Genomic DNA, 22,450 nt, shown 5'->3' on the forward strand with positions numbered 1-22,450 from the left:
TAGTTTCAAACTCTCCTTAGCAGGTATCCAGTTCAGGTGGCTATGGGTCACACACGTTCTCACAGCTTCAGTCACTGCAGCAAATTCTGGCACAGGACCAGTGGCAAACAGCAGCAGAAGCAACATCGTTTTGCTACCAGCCATTTGCTAAGTGAGTATGAGTCAGACTTGAGAAGATGTTAAGCAAGGAAGGCTTGAAATGGAGCTGCTGATTCTGGCGATGCATGCTAGGAATCCTCCAGCTATTTCCTCATTCTGCTCAAGAGTAAAAGATGCAAAGCTCAGAGCAAAGATGGTAACATGAAATCAAAGTGTGGTGAAGATGAACTTGTACAGACTTCAGCAGAGATTGCATGTACAATGCACACAGATTTCTCTTTCTAAACTGTGCTGAAATCTGTGACTCTGCCTCTTCAAATATTTCATCACTTGTGCTAGCCAGATTAAAGCCAGTGTGGGTTTGCCTGCTTGCAGCAGACACACCTTTTGCTGCTGAGCAAGTGCACCCCAAGCGCAAACACATCTATCCAAACACAGAAATTTACTCTGTGTTGTCTGAAGACATGTATGCAAATAAACACTACCACAGGGGGAGTTTGTTCTTGGGTGGTGTTACGTTATTGGTCTTTTTCAGACAGAACAAAAAAATCAAGCTGGACACCTGCAAACCCTCTCTCCATTGGAGAGAGTCCAAGGGAGAGCTACAAGGATGATGAAGGGACTTGAAGATCTCTCCTGTGAAGAAAGACTGAGAGACTTGGGGCTGTTTAATCTGCAGAAGAGAAGGCTGAGAGGGGATCTGATCAATATCTATAAATATCTGAAGGGTGGGTGTTAGGATGAAAGTGCCAGTCTCCTTTTGGGGGTGCCCAGTAATAAGACAAGGAACAATGGGTCTAAGCTGGAACAGAGGAGGTTCCACCTCAACATGAGGAGACACTTCTTTATGGTGAGAGTGATGGAGCACTGGAACAGGCTGCCCAGAGAGGTTGCGGAGTCTCCTTCTCTGGAGACATTCAAAACCTGCTTGGATGTGCTCCTGTGTGACCCTGCCCTAGGTGACCCTGCTTTGGCAGGGCGCTTGGACTGGATGATCTCTAGAGGTCCCTTCTAACCCCTAACACAATTCTATGAAACCCATTGGGATGGACTCACAAGTGCTGAGGGAGCTGGCTGATGCTATTGCTATGCCACTCTCCATCGTTTTTAAAGGTCCTGGAGAACACAAAAGGTACCCAAGGACTGGAATAAAGCCCCTGTCAACCCAGTCTTCAAAATGGGCAAGAAGAAGGACCCAGGAAATTACAAGCCTGTTAGACTCACATCCATCTCTGGCAAAGAGATGGAACAGCTCATTCTGGAGGTCATCTCTAAGCACATGGATGAAAAGAAGACTGTCTGGAGTGGTCAGAATAGATTCACATGGAGGAAATGATGCTTGACCAATTTGATAGCCTTCTGTGATGGTGTGACTGGCTGGGTAAAAAAAGAAGTTCTTAGAAGAAAAACCAGCCTTGGAAACTAAGTCCACCGAAAAGAACATTTCACTCACAGCAGATCATTTTTATAATAGCCCCAAGCTGTTCTGTAACATCTTGTCCCTACCCATTGTCACAGACACAGAACTGCTACATGAAAAACACCTGCTCTATGCAACACTGAAAACATTTTTCATATTGGGCACGACTTGCACTAATTTAAAAGCTTGTAGAAACAGAAGTGAAATGAGATTGGTCCTTTATTATGCAGCAATGGTCTAAAAACCAAAAGTGAAATGAGATTTGTCTTTAATTATGCAGTACTGGTCAAAAAAACAACAACAAAAAACCACAATGGATGCAGTATCCCAAAGCTTGAGACAAAAAGAAAAGCATGAGCTTGGGAGAGCAAGAATTTCTTATTCCTGGCTCTTTTCAGAATGATCTTAACTGTGAGGCAATTTGGAATGCTTATTTTTATGCCTTGATACCGAGATGAAATCTAACTCACTACTGTACATACTTACCAACCATAGCCAGTCTCAGAAGAGCTAGGATGTACTTATTGTTAGCCAGCCTCCAAAAAGGGCCAATTATCAGCAATACTGGAGAAAAGAAGGCAACAGCAAAAACTTCCAGACCTGTGAGTGCCAGAGTCTGAAGGGGGAAGTAATAAATCATCGGTGGCAATGCATGGTAAAGAGACCACGAAATATAGCCTGAAAAAAAACAACAAAACCAAACATAAATCCCATAAATATTTTCAACAGCATAGTTTCCTGGAGATTACTTACAAATACACCATTTTATACTTCCAAATGTAGAATATCCAAAGTATCTGAAAGTAGTTCAAACAATAACAGCCACTTTCCATGAAGTAGTATTTCCTATTTCAAGTCAAATAAGCACATTTTTCCTGAGAACTAGAACACTGAGAAGAAAGCAACTCTTTCCCCATTCAGACAGTAGCTCCTGCTTTGTTCTTCAATGACAAGTGCTCAGCCTAGGAAAGGGTTGATGTCCAAAGGGAACAATGCTGGCTAAATCAGTAGCCCACCGAGTCACAGGGCTCCTCAAAGACTGACCAATGGTTAAATGAACTATTGTAGAACCACAGAACGGTCCAGGTTGGAAGGGACCTCCAAAGGTCATCTAGTTCAACACCCCCTGCAGGCAACAGGGACATCCCCAACTAGACCAGGTTACCTGGGGCCTCCTTGAGCCTCACCTTGAATATCTCCATGGAAGGGGCCTCAACCACCTCCCTGGGCAACCTGTTCCAGTGTTCAACCACCCTCATAGTGAAGAACTTCTTCCTGATCTCCAATCTAAATCTGCCCCTCTCTAGTTTGAAGCCATTGCCTCTCATCCTATTCCTGCAGGCCTTTGCAAGCAGTCTCTCCCCGTCCTTCCTGTAGCCCCCTTCAGGTACTGGCAGGCTGCTCTTAGGTCTCCCCGGAGCCTCCTCTTCTCCAGGCTGAACACCCCCAGCTCCCTTAAGCCTATCCTCGCATCAGAAGTGCTCCAACCCCCTGATCATTTTCGTGGCCCTCCTGTGGACCCTCTCCATCAGGCCCATGTCCATATTGAGGACCCCAGACCCGTAGACAGTACTTCAGTAGCACACCGCTGTGCCCTCTGCCCTGAAGACACTTCACCTGGACACACCAGCAGTGCTCTGCCGCAGCGCACGCGGTGCGCGGGAGCTGCCCCGGCCCCGGGCTGGCAGTGCCGGTGGTACAGCGCCCTGGTGACTGCCCTGCTCCGGGAGCAGCACAGATCGGCTCCACAAACACCTGCACAAACCCTCAGCCGAGACCACGCCAGAGATCCTGGGCTGATCCAAAAGCCAAAGGCATCCCGGTGCCAGAAGAGAGAAGAGAGCCCAAAGACTCGGCAGTCACCGTTCTACTCGCTGCCAGAGGAGAAGCTTTCCAGCGGTAATACCTCCCCATGGACGGTAAGCCCCGCGGCACCCTGATAGGGCTGCCCCGCTACGGCCGCCGGCCGTTCCCGGTAGAGTCCCCAGCGCTGCCCTGCCGCAGGGCCCCCCAGCAATGTTGAAGGACAACCGGCACCGTTAACCGCCTCCCAGCGCGGCCACCGCGGCCCCTCACAGCCCGTTAACGTCCCATCGGGCGGCACCGCCACCACCTACCCAGGAGGCTCTCCACGAGAACGGCCTTCCAGAGGGGGAACATCGCCCTGTGACGCTGCCCGTCCCGGCGCGGCGGGGGATTCGTCCGTCTCTCCCACAGCCAAGTGCCTGAGCGCCGCGGACGGACACGGCGCCGCCGCCCGTCCCGCCTCACGGAGCCCGCCCGGCACGCGGACGGCGGCGAGCGGCTGCCAGAGCGCCGCCTGGCGGAGTGTCGGAGGCCCCGGCCGTGAGGGGCGAGAGCCATTGCGCGGGGCAGGGACGTTGCGGACCGGGGTCCTGGGGGCTTTGACCCGCGGGCAGCGAGGAAACCTGCCGGATCGGGGCGCCATGCTGGCTTGCGGCCTTGAGGCCAGGGCTGGATGCGAGGGACGTCTCCACATCTCCACCATTCAACAGAGTAGCTTTGACCAATTTGCCATCGCTGAGGGAAATGGCGGCTCCCTCAGACCTCTGGCTGCGGAGGAGCGAGTTTCCCTTTCGTTCCTGTGCTTTGACGGGAGAGGGAGAGGAGTGATGAGGCCCTGCCCGAGTCTGCAGGATGGCAGCAGAGCAGGTTGGGCCCGGGGGAACCCCAAGGACTCGGCTGTGCTGTCACAGAGGTGATCGTAGTGGCAGGACCCACACCGAGCTGGCACTGCGGCTGGAGAGGATGGCGAGGTGTGAGGTGACTCTGAACACCTGTTCAGTTAAACCAGGCATCTCTTCATGGAGATCGGCAGAGGTGGCCAGAGTTTATTCTTCACAGCCTGGTGACAATGAATGGTAAGTAGATCTGTCACAGCTGTGATACCGAAGGAGTGTTTGTCTGCTAGACACACCAGCAAGGAACAAAAGAGGAGCAAAGGATTGTCACTCCCCAGGCTGATGGGGAAAAGAGGAGCTGACACACTTGATAGCTGCATAAATACATGGTTGATTAACTGTTACTACCAGGTGTTCTGGAGTGCTGTGCTCATCCTAATGAAATGCCCTTTGCTTAATAGCAGACTGAGGACTTCCGATAAGCAATCCTGTTTGCAAAAGCACCAGAAAAGCATTTAGGTTGCTGAGGTTCCAGGGTAGAGGCTTAAGCCACTCTATTAATTTTAGATGAAGGCCTGAGCTATAAGAATCCAGCCATGATCACAGCTGCCAAGCTTTGACAAAAAGAATTACAAAAGCAAAATCTGAATTTTAGAATTCTAAATGTGTAGCCATCAACTAAGAACTAAAAGAAGGCATTTTTGCTGTTGGAATGTGTTGTGTTCTTAAGTTTTATTAATCATCATACAGTACCTTATGAAACTGCCAGTTGTTTTCCCAGTTGTGTTAAAACTGCTGTCCCATTCTAAACAAATCTTGTGACTTATATTTTCCTTCCCTTGCACCTGGAAACTCCAAATCCATAGGAGTAAGCTACAAACCCCTGACACCTGTTAAAGATGATCTGTTATTAGAAATAAATTCCTGTCCAAATGTTTGAGGGGCAGAGTACTAAGGAAAAGCTTATCCCAGTAGACTCACAATCAAGTAATTACTTTACCCTGCAGTCCTGCAGTATAACAGGGTTTGGCTACCTACAGAAACTGTTGAATTTTGGTTGGTATTTTAAAACATATATGTTTCAGATGGCCATCAAAGAAATGAAGTATTTTGATGGAAAAAGTCAACCTCTCTAGAGGAGGAAGAAGGACACTCATAGGTATAATGAACTTCTTCCTCTTTTCTCCAAGTCCCATTTAACTGAAGGCATCTTAATTTAAGAAAAGCCACACCAGAACAGTCACCAGCTTCTCTTATCACTGCAAGTGATGAGACCATTTCTTCTGGCTGTGGCATGACACAAATGGAATTTAAAAGATGAGATCCTTGGTTAGGGTAAGCCCAGAACAGGGCTGCTTTTGTAGCTGCCTAAGAGTGGGAGGCTGGCAGGATGTGTTCAGGTGATTGAAACACTTTTGCAAAGCTTTTTGTAATTACAGTATCTTGCTTCATGGTTCAGAGGTGGAGCTCCAGGAAAACCAGACTTGACTGCAATCATGAACCTGATGTGCTTATGTGGCTTCCGTTAAACTCATAATGCAGTGAAAATGATCCAATTCCTGACAAATTTGGCCATTGTATTCTACTTACTCTCTCTGAGACTCTTGGTGACTAAGATTGGCTTCAAGTGTAACCAGTTTACATTCCAGTTCACTCCACAGATAAGCATCTGAGCATGAGGAGGGAGTTTCCAGGTGCAGTGTGTTTTGAAGTAAAAACAGACATGTCTTAAATACAAAAGTAAGTGCTTACAAGGTACCTCATTAGACATATATGTGAAGGCCTTTTGCTATATTTTGTTACTCTTGGAGTGCCAAGAGTGTAGCTGATAAAAAAGAATCACCAACAGTTGATATATACAGGAATGCAATGATGGCAAACCAGCAAAACCGAGATATCATACTGCTAGAGGTATTCCCACTCACAGAAGGGAAAAAAAGTGTCTTCATTTTAGAGTAGTATTTAATCACAGAATTGTCAGGGTTGGAAGGGACCTCAAGGATCATCCAGTTCCAACCCCTCTACCATGGGCAGGGACACTTCACACTAGATCAGGTTGCCCAGAGCCACATCCAGCCTGGCCTTAGAAACATCCAGGGATGAGGCTTCCACCACCTCCCTAAGCAACTTGTTCCAGTGTCTCACCACCCTCATGGTGAAGGACTTCTTCCTAAAACTCTGATCTAAATCTCCCTTCCTCTAACTTGGATCCATTCCCCCCAGTCCTTTCACTACCTGACCCCTTAAAAAGTCCCTCAGCAGCTTTCTTATAGCCCCCTTCAGATACTGGAAGGCCACAATAAGGAGCCTTCTCTTCTCCAGGCTGAATATACCCTTAACCTAAGGCAGACTATAAACAAATGACAGATAGATAGATAGATAGATAGATAGATAGATAGATAGATAGATAGATAGATAGATAGATGAGTTTAACGCAAAATAAATTACAGCCTCACAATTCTGTTGGTATTGACAAGGGTAAACCTCTCTAAAGCTAGTGACTGTAAAAAGAAATGGTTTATTTTTTGTTCAAACCATGAAATAAACACATGGAATTTGAAAGAACTGTCAGAAAACTGGGAGAAATTGTCCTTATATACTGCCCAGTAAAGATGTGCCTCAATGGGCATAATTAAGCAGCAGAAGAATCTGCCAGAGAAGAAGAGGGGAAAAGCATTGAAGTCTGAAAGTGACTGGGAAAAGGCTGGGGTGATGGAGTTTGCAGTTAGGCACTGGTCACAGTCCCAATGGAAACATGAAGCCTTGAGGGTCATTAGGTGCTTGTTCTGTTTGCACAACAGTGCAAAGCTTTATCATCCATTTTACACCTGTTATGCAAAACTCTCTCTGCATATTCATACTCCACATTAATTTATTTCTCCTTTTCTCAAGGTCACAGTATGTTGGCTATAAATACTATTCATTCGTTAAACCTGGGCTGAAATGTAACCTCCTCTCTTGTAAATTAGCCCTAAAACACAGGACTAATTAACATTGTGACTTGCTAAAGACCTTTTCCAGTAAAATGTTCTGTGAGACATGATACAGGAAGATTGCCCCAGCAATGTACTTCATATAATAGGCCTTGATTAATTTCAGTGTGATTTAGAACTGGCAGGTCTGGTTCCAGGATCTAAGATCCTATCACAAAAATGCTCAGGGGGTTGGAGCACCTCTGCTATGAGGACAGGCTGAGGGAGCTGGGGTTGTTCAGCCTGGAGAAGAGAAGGCTCTGGGGAGACCTAGTAGCAGCCTGCCAGTACCTGAAGGGGGCTACAAGAAGGATGGAGAGAGACTGTTTACAAAGGCCTGCAGGGATAAGACAAGGCACAATGGCTTCAAATAGTCAGAGCAGATTTAGATTGGGTGTTAGGAACAGATTCTTTATCATGAGGGTGGAATATTGGAGCAGGTTGTGGCAGTAGGAGGGGACACCCAGCCTAAACTGCCACAGGGACCCATCCCTGGAGATATTCAAGGTGAGGCTTGAGAGGGCTCTGAGCAGCCTGATCCAGTGGAGGATGCCCCTGCCTGCTGCAGAGTGGGGTGGACAGGATGACCTTTGGGGGTCCCTTCCAACCCAAACCATTCTATGATTCCATGATCACTCTTTTGAAATTGGGTAGTGTTTGCAGGTCTTTACTGGAGGAAAGAAATTACACATAGAACTGTGCAGCTCAAGAGAAGAGAAAACTCTCTGATCATTTTACAGTGTTCTGATTTACACACGGAGAAGTGTAAATCTTAAAGCTCAAACATCTGATAATTGTCAGCCTTTCATTTCTACTTAAAGGTAGGCCAGACCAACTGTAAAACAGAAATAAGTATATCCAAAAATCACCCAGGACATAGAAAACTGTCACAGAATTTCTTGTTGGTAGTGAGGACAGTTTAATGTTTTACTCAGAAGTATGTTGATTGTGTCCTGCTGTGACTCTTGATGTCTTTTCATTCACCCTTAACTCCTACTCCCATTAGCATAAGAACAATGCCCTACAGTGTAATTCTTATGCAGCTTTCCATGCTCTAAATATTTTTTATTAATACATTTTTGTAACTGCATTATGCTTCTGTTACTCCAGGTCTTTGTTTCTCCAGGGATTTTTAAGCAATTAACAGTTTTTGTGATTTTCTAATGAAGAAAGAAACCATATTTATCAAAACTGGGCTTAGTTTCTCCTCCTGTCACATTGCTGTAAGCATACCTGGAGTGTTTCTGTTAAATATGCACACTGGGAGGGCTTTGCCTTTGGTAAATGTGGGGAGCCTCAGGATCCTGGCAACCTTGCAGAGCTTTCTTAAACTTTCTTCAGACAAGAGCCCGTAAACCTTCTGTGAGTTTGTGAAATCTCATCTCCTTGACCTCTTTCTACTCAAACAGTAGAAAATTCCTCAGCAGAGAACGCAACTCTTTATTTTATTGTTGGTATCTTTGTTTTTTTCTTTGATGTGTAAGGTTGGCTTTGTTTTGGGAGCCTCTCTTTTGGTTTGTGTTCATTGTTTTGAAGCAGTAACATTTATTGGTCTGGTCTATCAACTTCTCTCTGGTTTTATAGCCCTGGAGTACTTTCAGGTAAATCTTAAAATCAAAGAGTGTTTGAGAACACACTCAACTGTGATAACCAGCTTTACCTTTCAAGTTAAAAAGAAATCTAACCTGATTTTTAATAGGCACTTTTGCACAGGAAGGTGCAAGAGTACAAGCAATCCTGGGCACGCATATGCCCCATGAGGAAATGGTCATTCCAGTGCTCTTTCATTTTATGGCAGTTTAAGCAGAACTAGCTAGAAAAATACTGATTATTAGGGGGGATTTTCATAGAATCATAGAATGGTCTGGGTTGGAAGGGACCTCTGAAGTCATCCAGTCCAACCCCCTCTGCAGTCAGCAGGGGCATCCTCAACTAGATCAGGCTACCCAGAGCCCCTGTCGAGCTTCACCTTGAATATCTCCAGGGGTGGGGCCCCAACCACCTCCCTGGGTAACCTGTTCCAGTGTTCCACTACCCTCGTAATAAAGAACATGTTCCTAACATCCAATCTAAATCTGCTTTGCTCTAGTTTGAAGCCACTGCTCCTCCTATCACTGCAGGTTTTTGTAAACAGTCTCTCTCCATCCTTCTTGTAGCCCCCTTCAGGTACTGGCAGGCTGCTATAAGGTCCCCCCAGAGTATTCTCTTCTCCAGGCTGAACACCCCCAGCTCCCTCAGCCTGTCTTTGTAGCAGAGGTGCTCCAACCCCTTGATCGTTTTTATGGCGCTCCTCTGGGCCTGTTCCATCTTGTGTATTGTATTTTCCAGAACAGCACATAGCCAGTATCTATGAAAGAGTTTTTACATATAATTGCAAGGGCATCTCCTAGATCACAATTTCATACAAGAGCTGTTGTAGGACATCACTCCTGCCAAACCTCAGTGTGGAAATAAGTTCTGCAGCAGGAAAGCCAAGTGGTCTGGTGTTGCTGGCAACAATGAGAGAATACTCTGGGGAAAGGGGCTTCAGACAGCCAAGGCTTCTGGAAGCTGAAAGCCTTTTTGGTCTCGAGAAAATCAACTATAACATGTCAAGTTTAATATGAAATAGAGATACCAAGGTCATGTGAGAAGAGGAAGTATAACACTGATCTCAGAAACTATTCATTTCATGATAAGCACTGAAGTGTCCTACTGCCACTTAGGATACGCTACTAAGAACTATTATGTCTCACTGTAAAGAAAACATAAACCCAAACAGTTTTTATTAAAGGTAAAATGCAAAATAAAACTCAGATTTACGAACTTTGTTTCAGAATGATTATTGTTAATGAAGGACATTGTATTCCTCCTTTCAGAGAAAGTAGAATCATTTTTTTCCCAGTATTGTTAGAGAAAGAACCCTTCCACCAGCTGATGTTTCAGGGTAATATTTCCTTGCAGGATTATTTTCTAAGCTCTTTGGGGAAATAGGAATACTGAGAAGGAATCTTAGCAGCGTGTTCACTGCTCTTCTCCCGGGGCAGCTCATGAGGAAGCATGAGCTGCTAATTTGGTCACAGATATGGTTAGGACCGAGAAGCCCCAGGGGATGAGGAGAGCTCGACGAGACCTTTCATCTCCGGGGTCCCTCAGCAACCCGCCCTGGAGCTCCCGGCCTCAGGGGGCGCGGGAGGGCTGCCCAGGGGTTCCGCTGGGCCGCGGGCTGGCCGCTCCTTGTCTGTCCTTGCCACCGGCGGCCAGGAGATGGCGGTGGAGCCCAGCAGCGGCTAAGGCGCGCAGGCAGATCCGGACGTGTGGTAGAGCCGCTGCCGCCCTGACCATGGCAGCTGTGCAACCGGGTCCCGGTCCTCACGGGCTTCCGGGGCTGGGCGGCGCGCTGCGGGCTCCCCTTCCTCCACTGCCCTGGCGGGAGGTGAGTGCTGCCCGGGGAGTGGGTCCATTGCCGGCTGTCTTCAGCGCGGCAGGCCCAGTGAGCGCGGTCTGCTCCTTTTCGTCCCGGAGGGGCCGAGCTCCGCGGAGCCGGATTCCTCCGGCGTCACGGCGGGAGGAAGGTTGGGGCTGGTGTGACTCGGCGGCCGGCGCCGGGTCAGCGGGCAGGTGGCGGCTCGTAAGGGCAATGTCCTGTCAGCGCTCGACGCCTCCCCGTCCTCCCCTCAGGCCTTCGCCCAGAGCCTGGGCGCTGGCACGGAGGCGGGCGGGACCGGGCTGGGCTGGGCGTAGCATGCCCTGCGGCCGGCGTAGAGGAAGGCCACTGTCGGCTGGAGCGGATGTGTCAGCCCTGGGCCTGATTGCAGCCACTCTTCCCTCCTACGAAAGCTGACAAAAAGAAGAACATTTTGTGTCTTCGATTGACGTAAACCTATTTAAAGTTTTGTGCATTCTTCTTAGCTTTTACGTCCTTTTGGAGCTCCTCTCTGCTGAGGACAGGCTGAGAGAGTTGGGGTTGTTCAGTTTGGAGAGAAGGCTCCAAAGAGACCTTACTGTGGCCTTCCAGTATCTGAAGGGGCCTACAGGAAAGCTGGGGAGGGACTTTTTAGGGTGTCAAGGAGTGACAGGAATGGGGGGAATGGATCCAAGCTAGAGGAGGGGAGATTTAGTTTAGACGTTAGGAAGAAGTTCTTCCCCATGAGGGTGGTGAGAAACTGGCACAGGTTGCCCAGGGATGTGGTGGAAGCCTCATCCCTGGAGGTTTTTGCAGCCAGGCTGGATGTGGCTGTGAGCAACCTGCTGTAGTGTGAGGTGTCCCTGCCCATGGCAGGGGGGTTGGAACTAGATTATCCTTGAGATTCCTTTCAACCCTGATAATTCTGTGAGTTTGATGGAAAATTAAATTGCTCTTCGCCAGGGTGAGGCAGAAAGCGAGGAGCAGTTGGCACCTCAATATCCTGTGGACTTCCAAACTTAATTTTTACCGAAGACTCGGTAATTGTCATTTTTGAGAGCAGCTGAGAATAAAGTGCAGATTGGTGCGAATGCAATGCTTAATTGTGTCCTCTTACCTTGGGGAGAGGAGGTTGTGTTGCTTCTGTTTGATCACATAAACAAGCACTGCTGTTTGAACATCCAGTCTGTGTGAAGGAGACGTTGCTTGAACCTTATAGATGTGGATCTGACTCCAAAATAAGTGCTGGATGTGGTTTGTGCAGTAATATTATGAAGGCCAAAACCTGTTCTGGTTATTGTCACACGTTTCCTGTTTAACTCAGTCCTTTGCATTATTCAGTGCCACCATTTTCAGAAGGTACTATTTGAAAAGCAAGAGTGCCCTATGTGTTGATAAATAAACTACAAGACCATGCAGCAAAAAATCACAGTTTAGATTTGAATTATCTTCTAAATAAGTAAGATTCCTTCTTGCTTTTTCCCTAGCAGTACAGTTCTCAGGCATGGAAGACAGCAATTCTAAAGCTCTTTAGAACCTACTTGTTCTAAAGCTCTTTAGAACCTACTTGTTCTAAAGATAATAAGTTTTGACTCTGGGGTTTTGTTATTGTTGGGTTTGTGTTTTATCTTGTTGTTTAAGCATGTTTGTAACTGGATTGTGTTTGCTGGAAACACAGGTGTGGTTTGTGATAGGGTTGTGTTGCGTGTCCTGTGGAATCAAAACTTCAGCTCATGGCAGTGAGGATGGAAGTAGTACAGTGATTCTGGAGAGCCCACAAATAAGTTAATTCTTTGATATGCAATACCATAAAAATTAGAAAGGTTTGGAATTATTTGTTCACACTTGTTCTCCTTTCTTTGTGATTGAGAGTGCTGTGCTAGGTCATGATCCAACATGTAACTGTGCTCACCACCCTTCCTGTTTGAATTGGGCTACACACAGCTCTGTATTGCTAAGAAGTGACACCTTGTGCTGGAACTGTACATAGTCAGTTGACTGCTGTAAAAAATGCACTCCTTTCAACATGGTGATTACTGTTTCTAGGTAGGTTGATACTTTGGCTTTTTACCTTTGTACCTAGGAGAAAGAGAGAGCCTAGCATAAAGCATATACGTTTCTGGTGTCCGAGATCAGCGGCTCAGCGGCAAAGTACGAGAAAAGAGACAATGGCTTCTGAAGCCATCCAACAGGAAACTCAGACATCGCCACCAAAGCAAGCTGGATGGCCTGGATGGGTAAGTTAGGCTGTTTGTTGGTTGTTTTTTGGTTGTTGTTGTTTGGTTGTGGTTTTGTTTTAGTTTTGATGCTATTGCCAGTGAGTAACTGGGATTTTGCCTTGGTCACTCTTATTGAAGAGAGAAACAGAAGCCTGATAGTTTAAGCTTATAAATGAAGAAAGGATGTTGTGGTATTCACTACACTCAGAGGTCTAGGAGCTTCTAAGATAGTGGGCTCTGATCTCTGCTTTATGCTATGCTAGTTAAACTAGTTACAAACGGGCAGAGCCTAGTGTCTTGAGTACTAGTCCAGTATAACCTGTCCCCATCAAGCTGTGTACATGCTTCCTTTCAGAGGAGAAGGGAAGAGTACTGCACAGGAAGCTGCCTTCCAGCTGTATGGCAGCTGAGGATTTTTCTGTGCTGGAGAAATCACCTACCCACAGGGGTTCATATTTTACTGCACGCTATAAGCATGTAATTAACCAGGTGGAATTTATGTGTGGCAGGACCTTGTTGCTAACCAGTCGCTGCCAGAAAGCAGCAAAAGGTGGTTGATCTGCAAGGAAAGGTGACCTGGGAGGCATGAGTGACAGCAAGGGAGGTGTGGGAGCGACTTCAGGGAGAAGGAGCATCTCCAGTGACATTCAGCAGGGTGAGCCAAGAGCTCAGTGACTGCTAGGCAAATCCACTGGAATAAGGCAAATCTGATGGTAAGCCAGGAGGCTAAGTTAGCAAGGCAAGGGAGGGATCTCATGATAAAAGGCCAAGTACAGGCATACCTAAAACACAGTTAAGATAAGGGCCTGAGCTTAAACACAGCTCCTGAGCTGAGGAGCAGAGGCCTTGGGCAAAACTTCTTGCAGCTCTTTGTCTCAGATTTGCTTTCCTGGCAATTTTCTTACATGTTACACAACCGTACCATGTTAGAGCTGACTTTGAGCCCAAGCAACTAAATCTCTAGCAGGGTGTGTATGGAGGCAGGAAAGTTGCAAAGCACGTTGGTGCACTTAAGGCCCTGACACTCATTTCCTTATCTTTCACACTGCCTGTTGGAATTCTATCCTGTTTGTAGTGACCTTGCTATGGAACCAGTTTGGAGTGGTTCTCTGAAGTGAAGTCAGTTCTCTGTTTACCCTAGCAGCACCACCATTTATTTTGGTGGAGCAGTGCTTGAAGAAGGACTGAGATGTTAATTAGCTCAAATGTGAAATGTGTGGCTGTGGCCAGTAGATGCACTTGGTTATGAAACCATGGATCCATTGGGCATAAAATGAGGCACTGCTTCTTCCATGAAGTCTGGTTTTGCTTTCAAGAATAAGTAGATTGGTAGATGTTGTGTTTTTTACAGAAAAAAAGTTTAACATTTCCATTAAATTAATGATGCCTCCTGCTTTCTGCCAGCTTTCATTGAGCATGGTGACATATGGTATGGAGTATCCAGTTGGGGTCAGCTGTCCTGTCTCTGTACTCTGCCAGATTCTTGTGTTTTACTTGTTTTTTAAAATAATTCATCTTCTCAATTGATTTATTCTTTTCTTCCTGTGAGATTAAATTCAAGAAGCTAACCCAGGTTTACCCTTTCAGCCAATATTCTATTGTCCCAAATCCCAAATTCAAAACAGCGGAGAAATTGCAAAGATCCGTGAAGAATGCAGAAGCGAAAGTTTCTGGTACAGAGGTGAGTGATCCAAAACGGTTCTTACCACACTGAACATGACTTCTTGATGCACTCAAGCAAAACTGGCTGCAAAATGCCAGGCTGCTTACTGTAATACATTGTGTTTTGTTGGAATATTATTGTGGGCTAACTCAGTCACCTTATTTTAAGCTGAGCACTGTGCTATTATAGGGTTAATTGAATTATTGGTATCATCATTGTAGGTAAAGGTGATGGAATTTAGTCCACAGTGTCACAGGATGTTAGGGGTTGGAAGGGACCTCTGAAGTTCATGGAGTCCAAACCCCCTGCCAGAGCAGGACCATAGAATCCAGTACAGGTCACACAGGAACACATCCAGATGGGGCATGAAAGTCTCCAGAGAAAGAGGCTCCACAGCCTGCTCCAGTGCTCTGTGACCCTCACAGTGAAGAAGTTCCTCCTCGTGTTGAGGTGGATCCTTCTGTGCTGTAGTTTATATCCATTGCCCATTGTCCTATCCCAGGGTACAACTGAGCAGAGCCTGTCCCTTCTCTCTTGACAACTCAGATATTTATAAATGTTTATTAAATCCCCTCTCAGTCTTCTCCAGACTAAAAAGCCCCAGGGCTCTCATCCTCTCTTCATAGGGAGTTGTTGTTTAATATGAACTTTAACAATCATAGAGTTGGTTCTATTCTTGAAGTTCATTATTAAAGCTACCTTGTGAATGTTTTGCTTCATTCCATGCTTACCTTTGCCTTTGAATGAAAGGCAGGCATTATGTGTCCTGGGTTTGTGAAATTCCTTAGGTGTTAGGACATCCAAAAGTTTAGTTTTAGTGTCTCTTACATGTGCCATGTCAGTTTGTTTCTAAATGACACACTTTCTGAAAAGAGAAGGTTGAAAACCATTTAATCAGAGCTGCTGGCATTGCTAGTGTTGCAGTACTGAGGGGAGATACTCAGGTTGTATAAGCTTTTGTTTTATAAACATCTAATATATAGCATAGCATGCATTAGCTGCAGCATGCTGTGTGAGCACATCCTTGCTTTGAAGAGTTAGGGTTACGTCTGCCTGACTGAGCAGATGTCATAGGTGATTAAGACACTACACAAAGTGTAGTACTTAGATGACAAGTAATGTGTTTAATATGAGAAACACAGAAAGCATTTCATGTATTTAATGTATGTAAACAATAGATAACCAATTTTGGCTGATACCAGATGCTCTCCTCCTTTTTGTTTTTACAGCTCTTCCTTTGTCTCTTGGGAGCATGCTTGTCACCCAGGGGCTGGTCTCAAAAGGTAAATGTAAAACAATCATAGAATCACAGAACATTAGTGGCTGGAAAGGACCTCAAAAGATCATTGAGTCCAACCCCCTGCCAGGGCAGGATCACCTAGAGTAGGTCACAGAAAAATGCATCCAGGTGGATTTTGAATGTCTCCAGAGAAGGAGACTCCACAACCTCTCTGGGTAGCCTGCTCCAGTATTTTGTCATCCTCACAGTGAAAAAGTTTTTCCTTATGTTCACATGGAACCTTCTGTGTTCCAGCCTGCACCCGTTGCCCCTAAAAACACATGATGATCTTAAATTTATGAAGCTGAGATCTGGAATTGCTACTGAAATGCAAGTTTCCCTAAAGCTCGCTGGTTTTCAACATCAATATTCCCCTCACTCGACACCATTGTTGTTACAATGATCATTATGTATGCATTGCCATGGTCATTCTTCTGAAAGAACTTGAACTGAAAAAGAATTCACAAATTTGAAGACTGCTGGCTGGGTTCTGTCACTATGGTCACATGTATGAGTAGAGTCTTCACTGGGGCTGCTTGTAGGGCAGAACATGGTACAACCTGAGGAGGGGCATCAGAATTAGGGACATCTGAAAAATGTTGGCAGTGTTTATACAGTGACCACACATCAATATGAATGCAGCTTTGGTGCAGAGGGACAAGGAATTCTGCCAAAGTGAGGAGGCAGAGAGCTTTTTATAGAGATGGCTTGTGATCTTCAGGCTAACACAAAAGAGACTTGTGTTCTGTTTCTGTGGTGGATGAATCTCTTTCTATGCCTTGCACCTTGAGGTCCCCTCTGGGTAAGGTTTAGGTTAGCATTTTGGATAAAGAGCAACTACTCTGAAGACTGCTAAGATGTGTGCATCCCACAGGAACAAATAAGAGAGCTCTTCAGCCTGCATCAGCAGCTGGCTACAGCAAGGGCAGGTGGAAGAAGAAAAACATCTCAGGGCCTGAACCAGAAAAGAATCCAGAGGGTGTAAGAGATGGGTGGTGGGAGACAGCTAATAGAGGAGATGGAAATGACTTGGCCTTTTCTCACTGTGTGCTTGCAAGCCCCTTGTTTTGTTCCAGCCACTATTGCCATGTTTCCTTCTCATAATTTTGTTTTTGGTTTTGTTTTTTGGGTTGTTTTTTTTTTTTTGCTAAGGTTACCAGGAAGATTAGAGTGGAAGCCCTAAAATGTGATGTAGATTCCCTGTTACATCCTTGACGTATGAGTTTGTAGGCAGACAGGGAGGTAAGGAGCAAGGGAGAGGGAGGGAAGGCAAAGGATTCCTCATTTGAAAAGGGTGAGCAGTGACAGGAAAGGCACTGGAAGTCTCTTGGTAGCAAACATGCCAGCCTCTGGCACTGGGTACTCTTCTCAGTTTCTCTCCATTGTGCTCAGATATTTCTGATCAGCTGTGAAAAACAAATGCCCAATTAAATAATCATTACTGTGTGTCAAGAACTGTGGGGGAGGCTGTTTAGCAACAAACAACTATTTTGTTCCTTCATCCCCTGAGAGACTCCATTTAAAATTGCATAGATGCCAGTGGGCAGAGGCCCTTGCACAGCATGGACTGAATGCTCCTCTGTCTAAATGCTCCTCTGATGGCTGCACACAATGCACTGGCTCTAGAAGAAGGTGGAGCTTCTGAGCTTCAGTAACACTGAATGCATATAGCAGTGCAACCAATGTTCCCTTCTTTTCTCTGTGCCATGGTAATCTTGCTGTGTGCAGCCCTCCTTCACAGCATGGCACTCCTTCACGGAGGGCACATGCCTCTCAGAGGCATACTGGTTCCATCTCTCGGTGTTAACTGGGGGAAGGTGGATATTGGTGGGGAAAGCTGAAGATAGTGTTTTGGTTTTCATGTTCAGCACTCTGCATTCTGCTCTTAAAGCCCCAAATGTGTGATCTTTCCTCTCCATGAGAGGAGGCTAGATACTAGTGGTACAGTTTAACACTCATTTAATCAATAGTCACAGAAAACTACTGAAGAACAGTTTAGGCTTGCTTCTCCCAGCACAAAGAGCGTGAGTAAGAGATTTCAGGTGGCTGTTGTATTTGCAGGGCTGGTTTCTGCTGAAACATGAGCCACCATCTGCTGCAGGTGTCACCAGTGGCAGCCATGCTGCTTTCATCTTGAACCGAATCTTGCAAAGTCCAGATTTCTTCCTCTGACCAAAACACATGCACTAAGAACTAGTAGAATGGAAAGTGCCCTGATGTTCCTAAATCTGACTGGACTTTCAAGTTTTTTGCACAGTATTTGTCCTCAGAAATGCAAAAGCTTGTAGGAAAAATACTGTCTTAGGTTTGAGTGCTGGTGAGTTCCTCAAGAGAATAAACTTTCTGACTGCTTTCTTTTCTTGTAGGCATTTTCTCAGCAAACCCAAGATTTGGTGCATTTCCAAAGATGGCAAGTAAGTTTTACCCAGTTCTGAAAGGAAAAATTATTTACAGGCAGTGCACACACTTCAGATGCACCTCTCTGAATTGAATTTCAAATTCTTCCCATTTTTTTTTGTTTCTTTAATTTATGAGATGTTACCACAGCACTTTAGGAAATCACAGTTTTGCTGTATTTTAAAACAAAGTTTTTTTTGATGTAATCATTTTTAGAAGCAACTTATATTCACTTAATTTAGCCTCTCAAATTGGTAAAACCTCCAATATCAGCTTTGCTTTCTAAATAAAGTCAGCCTTATTGTTCAGCTGTGCTTAACAGATCACACAGCTCATGGTATCAAGGGCTCATCATAATACATACCATAGTATGTTCCTTTTCATATGGTCATTTCATTCATCTTAACTTTCTAATTCCTGACCATGAATTGATAAAGAAAACAAATAAAACCACAGAGACTGTTCAGTACAGTGAGGGGGCTCTTAAATGGCAAGACATTAAGTGGGTTCCTTCTTCAGCAGAAGTTCAAAAGAAAAAGGAGGGTGTGGAAGTAGAATTTTTATTCTGCCCCAGTGGGATGCCATGACAGGATGATGTTCTAGCTTCCTAGAAGCCCAGTGAAGAGAGTGTTGAAGTTGTGATCATTAGAAATAGGCCATGATGTGCATACAAGGCCAAGAGACGTCAGTGCTGACATTGAATTAATTTCATTGTGGGCTCTCTCTGTAATCTGTTCATCTAAATCTGAAATCTTACCATTCCAGCTGAATATGAATAGCCTCTTCCTGTAGGCATTGCTTTGGATCACTTGCTGTGTCTCATGATAGGTAGCTGGCTTTCAACAGATAGAGAAGACCTGCCTGTAATCCCTGTATGTAACTTGACGTTTATAGCATGTTTTGACAAGACACAACAATTTGATCCTGTGATTAAGATAAAGCCAGTTGCAGACCTTTGATTTAAGCTCGTCTTAACAGTGTTTTGTTATCTTGCCTTTATAGTTGCTGGTGTCTTAGGCTATGCCATTGGGAAGATGTCATACATTGGAGAATGCCAAAAAAAGTTTGAGAAAATTGGTATTGTACCATGGGGTCCACCAAAAAAAGGGTTTGTGCTTATTTAAACTATTAATCCTAGATCAAAATAGTCTAAAGCCTAGTGGAAATTGTATGCAGCAAAATTGGGAATGTAAATGCTGTTGCCATGAAGTACTACTTATATTCTTTGGTTATAGATGAGGGCATTAGGAACTGCTAAATGTTCTTCAGAAAATGCAAATTAAACTCAGTGTGGTGCTTGTTTTTAGGAAATCCATGCTTTAAATGAAATGGTTGTATGATGGAGCAGCAGTTACCAGTTCTTTTCATCCTTTATTGTACCTTTAAGTGTCTCACTGGCATCAACAGGGCTGTTGGAGAGAGTTCAGAGAAGGGCCACAAAGATGATCCAAGGGCTGGAGCACCTCTGCTATGAGGATAGGCTGAGGGAGCTGAGGGTGTTCAGCCTGGAGAAGAGAAGACTCCAGAGGGACCTTAGAGCTGCCTCCCGATGCCTGAAGGGATCCTGCAGGAAGGCTGCAGAGGGGCTTTTCATGAGGGTGTCTAGCAATAGGACAAGGGGGAATGGTTTGAAGCTGAGGGAGAACAGGGTTAGAGTGGATCTTAGGACGCATTAGAAATTGAATATTTTGCTTTCAATATTGCAGGCATTGCCATGATACTTTCAAAGAGTGTGAAGCAAAATTGGGATCGACTGCCAAAGAAGGTTCGGTTCCTTCAGCATCTTAGACACAGGTAGGCAACCTTGAACTTCAAAAATAAATTCTCATTTTCTGTGTTGATTGGTATTCTTATTTGAAACGTGTGAACTTGGTGGATTTTAGTAATGGATTAAAATCCAAGCATTATTCAAGGAAATGGTCTTTATCTATGGTTTCTAATTATTTTTTTCTTCATTTTTACCTTACCTATCTTTTGTGCTAATTTAAAATCCTCCATTGCTGAGGAATTTTTGCTTTAGCTGTAGCAGAGTATTGCTTATTCACCTAATTGCAATTAATTTGGATTGAAACTTGTGAAAGCAAACATAACTCCTTTCCATCTCTTTTAGCTAAGAATCAAATAATTATAGATAATGATATTTAAAAATATCAGTGAAATATTGAGAATCTAAAAGCAGACACAGGACCTTCAGAGTAGGGTGAGAGTGGTGTTAGAGCAGCTCCATGGTGGGGTAGGGAAAAGAGCCTGTGTGATGTTTTCACCACAGAGAGGGGAAAGTTCCCTTTGCAAGAAAACAAAGGAGGATTGACAGAGTGGAAGTCAGGGGAGTGTTTAAAAGCACTTTCACTCTGTGTGTGAAAAACAGGCCAGCAGCTGGGCTTTTTAAAAGCATTCTCACACGTTGTGGCAAGGTGGCCTACATTTCTCACAGGCAGCAGAATGTGTGAAAGAGTTTGCAAATAGCTTGGCTGCCTGCAAAGGAGGAGAGCAGAGGTCCTGCTTGAAATGCTGCCGTGTGAGTTTGTTGTGGCTCTAACTGTAGCTCCAAACAGAGATCTGATGCAGAAATTGTTGGATTGAGTCTCTTTGGCTTGTATTATGTAATGGTTTAGACAAGGGTATCATTAATGGTCTCTTTCTTGCTCTAAAGTGCATGACTGCAGTCTGCAAGGAGAAATATCCTATCAGAACTTGTTTACTTACCAGGAGAGAGATTTTGATGGACTTTTACTATGCAACAATTTGTTGGGGCAGTAAGGATTGTCCTGGAAGAAGCCATTAGAATAAATTCCTGGGTTTAAGCAATTTTGCCACTGCTTAAGCATTTTGTATCAGGAGCTGCAAATGCTCAGCCACTAGCAGAAAATGCACTTGGGCATAAGCTCACTTAATAGAGTTGCTGTCAAAAGGGGCAGTGCTTTTCCTGCATCAGCAGTAGAGGTCAAGAAGCACTGTGGCATCCAGATCAGCTCCCTGCTCTATCTGGGTACCAGACCCATAAGGAAAGGGGAGGAAAAAAAAATCAGACCTTTTTGGGGTGTGAATGAAGGAGGGAGCAAGCCAGACTTAGATAATGGGGGAAGTATGACACCCTAAATCCGTTAGCAGTTGTGAGCTTAGTGTGCTGAGAAGTGCTTTTGAAGGTTTTCTCTTAAAAAAATGTTTGCCTAGGGAGGGCACTGTCCTCACCTATTTCAAGTAAAGACCCCAAAGCATATTAATTGAGGATGATCACTTACTAACAATTGCATAGGCAGTACAATCAAATGTTGGTACTGGGATTTGCCTCTACTCTGTCAGAGCTCTGGAGCTTGCTGAACCTTAAATCCAAACATTTTCTTTTTCAACCTTCCTCTATGAGCTCACAATATTTTATGTTTTTCTGGTGTTCAAGTACCAATTGGCTTTTAAATCAATTCCAAAAGGGAGGAGTCTTGTAGTTGTATGAAGGGAAGAATGCAGGATGCCACAGGCCCCTCTGTTTTCCTCCTGGAATTTCTGCTGTGGAACCTGTTCCCTGTTGCAATCACCAATAGTCTGTACATTTCACATGGCAAACAGGGTGCCACTCAGCCCAAGTAACAAGTTCTTTCATTCTATCTACAGGTATGCAGAAGATGATAAAAATCTTAGGGACCAGCTTCTTCCTTCAAAATTTTTCTGGATCAGCTTCTTTCAAAGCTTGATTTTACTGAGAAGAAATAATAACTTCAGTTTGGTGTAAATCAGCTTCTTTGAAGTAGTTGCATAATGGTTCATAGTTCTGCTCATAGTAAATACTGGTTCCTTGTAATGCACTTTTTGGGTTATTTTCTGCCCTTCACTGCAATTTAGCTCTTGGTGCAGAAAAATGGGATTTGTCTGTTGTAATTAAATGCTGGCAATACCTCATGGAGCAAGAAAAATGTCTTATGCTGGAATGTTCATAGAATCAGAATGCCAGGTTGGCAGGGACTCCAAGGATCATCTGATCCAACCTTTCTAGGTGATGGTGGGGATTAAATGAGATGGCCCAGTACCTTGAGTTTGAAAACTAAGCATTGTAGGGGAATCTACTGCTCCTCTTAAGATTGTTTGGGAGAATGTTTGCCTTCTGTGCCAGAAGAGTGCAGGAATCTTTAAATGGTCTTGCACAGCTAAGTGCCTACTCAGTCTCTGAGCTGATTCCTTGTTTATGGAGTGGTTTAAGAGTATGAAGCTGGAAGTTCATCAGTGTGGCAGCACCCTACAATTACTGTGCTGAACCAACTCTTAATAAGTTTCTACATAGAAGTCCACTTTGCTGGGATTTCAAAAGCAGATGGCACATTCAGAATGAACAAGAAGGTGCAGTAGTTTGGAGCAGTTTCTGGTCTGCACACTATCCAAGGC

The 22,450-nt window shown here is 44.8% G+C and overlaps 2 protein-coding genes across 2 annotated transcripts in view; one reads left to right on the forward strand and one right to left on the reverse strand.

Moving 5' to 3' along the window:
- CWH43 (cell wall biogenesis 43 C-terminal homolog) overlaps positions 1–3,679 on the reverse strand; it is a 30,460-nt gene extending 26,781 nt beyond the window's left edge. The window contains exons 1-2 of the mRNA XM_054383137.1: positions 3,637–3,679; positions 2,006–2,197 (exon numbers count right to left, since the gene is read on the reverse strand). Coding sequence (XP_054239112.1) covers positions 2,006–2,197; positions 3,637–3,679 — 235 coding nt within the window. The remainder of the gene's footprint in view (positions 1–2,005; positions 2,198–3,636) is intronic.
- A 6,854-nt stretch (positions 3,680–10,533) lies between these two features.
- OCIAD2 (OCIA domain containing 2) lies at positions 10,534–22,442 on the forward strand. Its single transcript, XM_054383083.1, has 8 exons — positions 10,534–10,548; positions 12,602–12,755; positions 14,325–14,418; positions 15,630–15,683; positions 18,046–18,093; positions 19,079–19,184; positions 19,783–19,870; positions 21,686–22,442. The coding sequence occupies exons 2-7, from the start codon at positions 12,687–12,689 to the stop codon at positions 19,862–19,864; spliced, it is 453 nt and encodes a 150-aa protein (XP_054239058.1). The 5' UTR covers positions 10,534–10,548; positions 12,602–12,686; the 3' UTR covers positions 19,865–19,870; positions 21,686–22,442.
- The last annotated feature ends 8 nt before the right edge of the window (positions 22,443–22,450 follow it).

This window comes from Indicator indicator, chromosome 8 (assembly GCF_027791375.1).
Source record: "Indicator indicator isolate 239-I01 chromosome 8, UM_Iind_1.1, whole genome shotgun sequence".
In the NCBI taxonomy this organism is placed as follows: domain Eukaryota; kingdom Metazoa; phylum Chordata; class Aves; order Piciformes; family Indicatoridae; genus Indicator; species Indicator indicator.

Excerpts from the sequence above, each read along its gene's own strand:
- OCIAD2 (XM_054383083.1), top strand. The coding sequence starts at position 12,687 with ATGGCTTCTGAAGCCATCCAACAGGAAACTCAGACATCGCCACCAAAG. Across the intron at positions 12,756-14,324 it reads AAGCTGGATGGCCTGGATGG|CCAATATTCTATTGTCCCAA; the intron begins GTAAGTTAGGCT and ends TTACCCTTTCAG. Across the intron at positions 14,419-15,629 it reads CGAAAGTTTCTGGTACAGAG|CTCTTCCTTTGTCTCTTGGG; the intron begins GTGAGTGATCCA and ends TTGTTTTTACAG.